This window comes from Doryrhamphus excisus, chromosome 17 (assembly GCF_030265055.1).
Source record: "Doryrhamphus excisus isolate RoL2022-K1 chromosome 17, RoL_Dexc_1.0, whole genome shotgun sequence".
Taxonomy (NCBI): Eukaryota; Metazoa; Chordata; class Actinopteri; order Syngnathiformes; family Syngnathidae; genus Doryrhamphus; species Doryrhamphus excisus.
This window is the reverse complement of record NC_080482.1, coordinates 13,337,018-13,346,057: the sequence shown is the minus strand read 5'-3', so window position 1 is coordinate 13,346,057 and position 9,040 is coordinate 13,337,018. Positions and strand designations below refer to the sequence as shown.

The window sequence follows — 9,040 nt, the reverse complement described above, 5'->3', positions numbered from 1 at the left end:
TGTAGTAGGTCCTTAAAAACACCACAGCGCTTCTTCCTGTCATATAGGGAATCTTCAGACTAGTGTTTTTTCAGCAGATCCTTTAAAACAGAAGAGCACTCTTATCATATAGTGGATCTATGACTAGTACTGTATTTGTGCAGAAGGTTCTTAAAAACAGCAGAGCTCTCCTCATTTGCAGTAGGTCCTTAAAAATAGGGGAGCACTTCTGTCATATCTATGCTTTTATCTATTGCCTTTGTCTGTCATACGACTTTTAGCCATTTGATCAATGATCAATTTGATCAATGGCTTTTTCTTTCGATACCACCACACAAGACTGATGGCAAGGAAGAAGAATTCTAGTACTGACAAAAGTGGTAAAACTTGAGCACAGCACTCCACAATACAGGTGTATTAAACGGTGGCTACACCACTACAACATTTATGATGAATGACCCATATAAAGACGATTTTAATACTTACAGCTGTTTCATCCATGAAGTCCCAACATGCAGGGAAAGCCAGAGGTTCCCGGACCAGGGAGAGGGAAAAGGAGAGAGAGCACAAAATACAAAATCAGCACCAGACTACATGACAAACATCACACAACAACGGTTGTCCCACGTTGTAAATCCTCCCTGGTGGGCCATGAAACAACAGACATTAGCCCAGCATGCTGCATACTTCACTAGCTACGCTCCCTTCATGTCACAAAATAAAGCCTATTTCTGCCCCTGCAGCTTCTTTTCTGAGAATGGTAGAGCATCTCTGGTCCGCATCCGCCCACCTGTGCTCAGCCAGTGACCAAATGCTAATGAATAAACTCATTTTCCTCTCTCATTGGAAAGCTCACCCTCATAAAATTTTCCCCAAACTAACCAGTGTGACTTGTGACAAGTCTATGAGAGGATGTGGTGGCAAGGGAGGTGAAGACAGCAGTCAAAACATCATGCAGGCCTGGATGACCCAATACAAAAATAACTAATAATGCTCATTCAGTGATGTTTATTACTCTGGTTGTACAAGTGTGCTATGGTGCGTTCACACTTGTAGTACTACTGTACTCTGATCCAAACCTAAAATCTTAAAAAAAAACAAAAAAAACCTGGTGGTCACTTTAGTGTGGTCTGGTTTGCGTCCACGATTGTTTTTGTTGTTTTGTCAGCAGAACAAATAAGCCATCAAAACAATATGAGGTCTTCCGGGTCATATACGCTCATACTTTCCTTACAGTTGACATGTAACCAAGAGGATAGAAATGGCGAGACAACAAAAGGTTCCTAGAGACTTCATCTAACTGTAATGAACATTTTTTTGTTGGGTTGTGGCAAATTAACTTTCTTCTGTCATTACCCTCTGCTTGTTAACAGTAATATGTGCTTTCACGTTGGATTCTCCAAAGATTCAATAAGACCAGAAAAAAATAGAGTTTTGGCTTTTGTTTATCTAGATCAGGGGTGCTCATTAAGTCGATCGCGATCTACCGGTCGATCGCGGAGGTGGTACTGGTCGATCGCTGGTCGATCGCGGCGTGACATTAAAAAATATCATCCTTGCATCAATGCAGTCACTTGATTGATATACAGGGCAGCCATTCAGATGACAACTCAATGTTGCCCTTTGGGCGACCAATCAAATCAAACAACGTCTCTAAGTGCAGCAGAACGTACGATGTCAGCCTATCATCCATCCCCGTTACTTGATTGACATACAGGACAACCAGTCAGATGACAACTGAATTTTGACCTTTAGGTCACCGCTCATGCGTAAACAGCGATGCAAAGTGCTAAGCTAGTCGGCGAATTGCATCAGATTTCAAGCCCTCGCTAAAGTTTATGGTCACTAAAATGAGTGAAGGAGCTGGACCAAGTAAAAAGGCAAAAACATATCACTTCCATACGGAATGGGAGGTGGACTTTTTTTTTCACAATGTCTTTTTCGAAGTGCGTTTGCCTCATATGCCATTCTACCATCGCAGTACCAAAGAAGGGAAATGTGGAGTAATGTGGAGGTAATTACAAAAAATGTTAATTGTTAATTATGTGTGTTTTGCAATATTGGCTCATTTGGTTATGTAAGGTACATCAACATACATTGTACGTCCAAATAATCCTCAATACATTTGAAAATAAATAGATGTTTTGCATTTTTGTAGTGGGTAGATCATTTTGACTCGGTCATTTTAAAAGTAGCTCGCATGCTGAAAAAGTGTGAGCACCCCTGATCTAAATGGTCTCAGCACTTGCTTAATATGACAACAAAGTGGCTGAGTTGGTGTCACTGATCATTTCTACTACATCTTCTTCTCTGTCTTACAAGGTTCATATTAGGTGTGTTAAAGGGGACCTATTATGCAAATTTTTCTACACTTTGTATTGAGTTGTGGACTGCTATAGAGCAGCGACACATAATAACCCGTACAGTAAACTTTTTAGATTTTGTAAAATCTGCACCTATTCCAGCCGTATTTCCTTTGATTTGTGCTTCCTCCCAAAACAGTATGTTGTCATTTATTCCACCCATGGCCCGCCTCCGGGCATGCCCACTCCACTGTGAGTGGTCACACGCCCAAAGTGCTTCCTAACAATGATCCATATAAGGAACTCTGCCCCTCTGTGCTATTACAAAAGGGCTGTTTTACTATACCTTTTGAAACTGAGCGTTTTTGAGCCATCCCAAACTTCTTTCAGGGCTCACTTCCAAATGCGCAAACCTCATTATCTGAAACTTTGGCATCGTTTGACACGAGAATACAACATTCTAACAGGTCAAAAAATAGGTCCCCTTAAGAAGCAGAGATACTAAGCCATCTACTGTTCAGCGTTGGAAAGACAAGCTACAGTCAAAGTCCCATTATATCTGTATGAGCAGGTAGTGCCAAGTCTGTGGCGGTCCAAATTTATTTGTGGCGGGCTGCGACAAATGACTGTATGGGAAACACAGCTACTGTATATGCACTTCTGGTCTTACATTTAACAATTGGGTGACATATCGGTGTTTTTGGCCCATAACGCTGTACTTTTGGTCCTGGAGTGCGTTCACACTTGACCGACCAAACCACACTAGCAGAGCAAACAAGATCACATGTGAACGCACCTTGATAGTGTAGTTGTACACCAGAATAGTAAGCAGTGGAAATCGGTATACATAATGTGGTTATGAAGAATAAGAGAAAACTCAAGAGTAGTATCTAGGACTAAGAGGTTGCAGTCTGATGGCCAGTGATTTTAGAAGTCAAAACATGCACTCTAAGATACTAGATCCACTTTAATCCAGATTAGAAAGCAGCCTTGCTCTCCTTAAACCTGCAGGGCGCCATGTGTTACCTCCTCCAGCTAAACCAACAACCAGCACAATTTACTTAGCGCACACACACACATGTGCAAGAACAATATGTGGCATATGTGCTAATTTGGGCTCCAAGGTCTGCTCGCTAAGTCACCGTATAATGTGGGGATGGGTTGTGATCCTACTTTAAAGTCGTGATGTAAAAGAATACAGCCAATGCAGCACATACGCTGTAAGGTTTGTTTTGTTCCACCGTCCGTACAATCCAGTAACAATTATCGAGCGCTGTTTAACCTAAAAAAGAGCACTTAAACGGCCAGTAAATCACGGTAGTGTGACTAGTTTTTGCCACAAAAGCTTGAAATAACGTTAAAGATAACCACAATCACATACGCTAGTGGTAGTATAGTAGAATGTGATGACTATAAAAGTTTGATTTTAGCAGTTTGCCGACGGGCTAGCGACAGGAAATGACACTCCCGTTACTGCTACCAAAGAGAAGGCTAAAGCTAGCTAGCATACCAAAGTGGAGGCGGACGACTGACTGGGCGTTGGTTGCTCAGACGACTCTACACGCTAAAAAACGGCAAAAAGCTCCTTGGTTCAGATGGTATAGCAATTGTGACGACAGACACCTACCGCTGTTTGCAAGCTGTGTGTGTGTGTGTATGTGTGAACAATGTAGCTGAGAAGTAGCAGGCTCACCCATAACGTTGTCGCTCCCTGCCGCCTCGATAGCCGATCATTCACCAGCCGACATTCCCCGTCTGAGCGCGTTTGCGCGAGTTACGCACTATAAGCCACGCAGCGCAGCTCCGACTTCGGCGTAGTTACGCTAAAAACCCGCCGCAGTTGCTTTGTGAATAGCAAAACCGGAAAATCTCGCGAGAGCACCTGAATCTTTTCAGACTCTTTGAAGTCTCACGACAGTTCATCAAAGGAAGAATATTTTTTCGAAAAGTGGAGCGCTCTGTTTTAAAAACCTTTAAATTAAATTATTATAATCGCCCATTGTTGCATGCCATTAGGTAAGGCTATTGTTAGGAATAGCCTACACTCACATTTTCCATCTTTAATACGTCACTTTTTATTTAAAACTATCGATGTGCCGCATGCAATCAGCAAATATGACTGAGCGCGAGCAGCGTCACTTGTGTCCATGGCAACCAACACTAGTCGTTCTCCTGCGTCGTTTTATTTCTCATGACATCTCGTCTTCTTCGTCCAGACCTTAAACGACGTGGCACAATTGATATCTTCAGGAACTTTTGTGAAGTTAACATTTTTGTTAGACAAACGTTGTGATCATGGATGAAGGGTAAGCTAGCTGGCTTGTTTTTCGTCCAGCCAAACTGGCTAGCTTAGTTTGTATAGCCAAACACGACGAATAAAAAGCTCGCTAGTTGTACAAGTGTGGATTATTTACTTCTGTAGATAAAGCACAATGGTCTTCCAAACTTAACCAACTGGCTAGTTTAGTTTGCGTCTAGCCAAACACAACAAACAAAAAGCTAGCTCGATGTACGTATATGTATTTGTTTTACCTCTGTTGATGAAGCAAATGATTCAATGTGTCTCCAGCTGATCCACAGGTGACTCATGGCAGCAAAAGTTGGAAAATGTCCAAGCAAGTCAAAAAAGTCAGACAAGAGAGACAACCCAGCAAACCCACAGGAATCCACACAGAGTAAGCAGACACCTCATGGACTCGTTTAATAGTGTCCCACATTATTTAAAATTAATTTATCGTGACACTGTCACAATAAAAACCTTTTTTCTAGGCCATCATGTGACCTCAGGCGGCTCCGGGCCCTCCTCGCCAAAAGCAGCCCCAAACAAGAGGTGAACAATAGCAAACTTGTTTCTTGATGAAGATACAAAACGGCTCATGTTTCCTCATGTGTGTGTTTGTGTCACAATAATATGGGAGTCAATGTGTGTTACAGGTTTCGAGTCACAGTAAAGCAGGAAGCAGCAGATTCCACAGCCCGCACCCTCCAAGAGACAGCTGCAGTGAGGCCTTCGAGCTGGAAAGATTCAGGTACTCTTAACAGGATAGTCCACAAAGTCACAACATGTCATTTTAATTCCATTGTTCTTGGCATAGAAAATAATAAAGCCAATGTCTATGTTTCAGCATGACATACAGAGAGGAGAGATGTTTTAGCAGTCACCCGCTTCATAAACTCTTCTCTGACGTCCTCGCCTCTCTGGTGAAGAACCGCCTCTGCAGGTGAAAGTTCGCAAAATATGGGTGTCCAACTTTCAGCCAGTTATTTTACATTGCAGTAATAAAATGAACCCCCAAAATAAGCAAACATGGAAAATAGAGAAAAAAGGCAAAATGTAACAAGAAAGTGTTGATATTTATAACCAATAATAACACAGAGCTTTGTCTTAAATTAAATTTCTTGCCATTGTTATGTGGATGATACGTTGATTTAAAAGAGGCCCCTTGAACAAAAGGCCTTCTTGATGGAACATTTGATGGACTTTCTTGAGGAAGTCAATTAAAATGTCCTCAATTTCATGAAAATAAGACAAGGGTAGTCATTTTTGTTCCTGGTGCTGCACAATATGTTTGAAAAGTGAATTTATTTTAGTAGTTCAATTCACAGAAACAGAAATTCTTATATTGTGTAGATTCACTGCACACAGCAGCAGTGTTTCCTGTATATTTATTTTTTTGTGGCAGCTGGCCACGAATGCATTTGGTCTGCCGAAAATAGATTTGTTCATCCTCGATCACAAATACATGACATTGGTATCTTTTGACTCTTCCACATGAAGAAGGAACATTGAAAAGGCGTCAGGCTTCAGCAGCAGTTTGTCAGCTAGTCCAGCTGCATAGTGACCCATGTTCACCAAACAGTCCAGTGTGAAATGCCGTTGGCATATTAAAATAAATTTCTTTTGCTGGTAGGGAATCAGGAACTCCAACCACTTGTGCCTGATGGTGGCTTCTTTAGGGATTGTAAACAAATATGGCTTTCCCTTACACCCATTGAAACACCTTTACGAGCCATTGCTAGCAACGTAAACACAGAAGCAGAGCTTGGGGGAGGGCAGATACACTTACAGCCACGCCCATAAGGAAGCCTGCTCCTCTGTGACATCACAAAGGAACAGTTTTGTAACGCCCTCTGAAACTGAGTGTTTTGAGCCACCCCAAACTTCTTTCAGGGCTCACTTTCAAATGAGCAAACCTAATTATCTGAAACTTTGGCATTGTTTAACATGAGAATACAACATTCTCACTACAGTTATACGTAGGTCGGAAAAGTGGATAAAGTATCATAGGTGTCCTTTAAAGCATCTGAGTTCATGTTTGTGTCTATGTTGCATTCTTGAGTTACTCTCGATCTGTGCAGTGAATGGATTGACATAGCGCCGCCTGAGTCGGTCCTCAGAGTTCTGCTTTGCCTTCGATTGCTGATCAGAGACCCTCAGCATCAGGTGCCACTTGATAGATGGCCACATTGATGAGCAAACACCCAACACTTCTGGGTCTATAAGAGCCTTGTCAAATTAGAAACAGCTGTCAGTATCAACATGTCTCAGGTGTACCTGTGCCATCTCTCAAAGTCTAATTTCTTCTTTCAGAAAATGCTCCATTGTCTCCAAGGTGTCAGTTCCCTTGCCAAGGTAAATATTCTTTTTAATTCTTCATGACTCATTCCCTTGTCATCTTCCTGTCTGCTGTGCTTTTCTGTCAGTACATGAGCTGTGCGGCTGACATGTATTTAGCATGTGGCGAACAAGTGCTGGCCGCACAGTCGCTGGTCGCCATGACCTGTGAGTCACACCCATAAATATGTCACAACAAATACAGTATGTCTTGCTTTATCACGGCTTTGCTGATTGCTCTACAGACACGTTCCAGAAGCTATCAGCTACTGAGAACCAAAGGGTCTGGGTCATTGAGAGCGGCGCTCACATGGTAAGAGACACTATGCAGTGAGGGCATCGTGTCCAAACTAGCAATGTGTAGCAGGTTCAGAGAAGGACCTTTAACCCCTTCATACCACAAGGATCTTGCATTTGTCTTGTCAGAATATTCAGTTGTGAACAGTCTTTGAAGGTTTGAAGAAAAACAGAAAAGGAGCACTGAAGTGTACTCATTTGACCTTCACATGCTTTTATTAGCATTGAATTCAAAGAAAAACATTCATGTTTAAGTGTATTGAGTAGCACATGACCAATTCCTTACGAATGGGGCCTTAGGATCTCATATCTGTTTGCAGTTCTTCTGGTCCTGATGGTCTCATCAGACTGTGATCTTTAGCGTTTACTGGAGCAGTTTGCAGCTCTGTGTTACATTTCTGGGATGAGACTCAGGATCTCCAAATCTGAGGTTCTCAATCAGAAAAGTGTGCTTCGGGTTGGGAGTGAGGTCTTGCCCCAAGTAGAGGAGTTCAAGTAACTCGGGATCTGGTTCAAGAGTGAGGGATGGATGGAGTGTGAGTTCCACGGGCAAATCAGCACGGCTGTACAGTTGAGCCAGAAGGCAAAGCTCTTGATTTACGGTTGAGCTATGTTCCTACCTTGACCTATGGTCAATCCTCTGATTATTTATTCGCTCCAAATAACAAAAACTCTTCCACTAGATGGCAGAAGGTACCTGTGCATTCACCTGTACATTTCTGAGTTTCGACAGGGAAACCATGTTCTAATAACTTACTATCTGCTTGTATAGACGCTGGTGAAGCTGCTGTCCACAACTGATAGTAGCGTGCTGCTTGGAGCCCTCATGACACTCACCACCTTGGCTGAGAGGTGCACACTAAAAATCTCACTTCTGTATGAAATATATTTTGTTGTAAACGTGCACAGTTTACGTTCCCGCAGTCCACAGTGCAGGGATGAGATCGGGGCACTGGCGATCGCTGAGAACCTTCTTGTGATCCTGCAGGAATATGACCTGCTGTCCAAGAGGTTAGTATGATAGCTCAGTGATCCACTGATAACATTTAGCATCACTCTTCTTTAAAGCTGGAATGTCGAAACTTTTTCCAGGGGTCACATCGTGAAAAATGAAAGGATGCAAGGGCCACTTTAATATTTTGTCACAAACACATGGGGATATGCTAACATGTTACATACATATTCCAATAATAAATTGCATCTCAGCTTTGTGATGAAAGTGTATTATTGTTATATTAGTATGAACTTGCTCTTTTTTCTCATTTTTGCTGTTTTGAAAACTTAATTTTCCCTAAAATCTTAAAATGTCTAAAAATATCTAAAATAATACAAATGTATTCCCATAATATATACTTTATTCCAATATTATAACTACAAGTTTGTTTCTTGTAATTGTACAACTTTTACAAAGCAACTTATCTTTTCTTTAATATTTCAACTTTATGCTACTAAAATTATTTTATTTTTCCTTTATTGTAAAATATTTAATTTTAATTTTTCATTTCTCTCTTAATGTTTTAGCTTTATTCTGGTAAAATTCCAGGCTTTTTTTTCTATTTTAATTATTTGTTGTTTTTTTTTTTTTTTTGAATATTAGAACTTGCTTCTTTTTTTCTCCGAAAATATTTTGACTTTATTCTCGTAACATTATAACTTTTTCCGCAACCTAATTTTTCAGTCAACATTATTTGTTGTTTTGTTGTTTGTCATAATATTACGGCTTTAAATAAATAAAGTGTTTCTTTCATATTTTAAATTTATACTACTAAAATGATGCTATTTTTCCTCATAACTGTACATATTACTGTTATTATATATTGTCACATCCATACTGTGCATACTGTTT

At 40.9% G+C, this 9,040-nt stretch overlaps 1 protein-coding gene across 7 annotated transcripts in view; it reads left to right on the top strand.

Annotated features, from left to right (window-relative positions):
* Nucleotides 1-3,810: 3,810 nt before the first annotated feature.
* The window catches only part of nek10 (NIMA-related kinase 10), an 18,129-nt gene continuing 12,899 nt past the window's right edge, over nucleotides 3,811-9,040 (top strand). For 2 of the 7 annotated variants that reach the window (XM_058054055.1, XM_058054052.1), the window contains exons 1-11: nucleotides 4,203-4,298; nucleotides 4,852-4,957; nucleotides 5,052-5,112; nucleotides 5,217-5,311; nucleotides 5,408-5,503; nucleotides 6,642-6,726; nucleotides 6,874-6,915; nucleotides 6,987-7,065; nucleotides 7,143-7,210; nucleotides 7,967-8,046; nucleotides 8,104-8,205. In XM_058054055.1, coding sequence (XP_057910038.1) covers nucleotides 4,289-4,298; nucleotides 4,852-4,957; nucleotides 5,052-5,112; nucleotides 5,217-5,311; nucleotides 5,408-5,503; nucleotides 6,642-6,726; nucleotides 6,874-6,915; nucleotides 6,987-7,065; nucleotides 7,143-7,210; nucleotides 7,967-8,046; nucleotides 8,104-8,205 — 824 coding nt within the window. In that variant the 5' untranslated portion in view covers nucleotides 4,203-4,288. The other 5 variants (XM_058054056.1, XM_058054054.1, XM_058054053.1 and 2 more) reach the window with 5 other exon arrangements.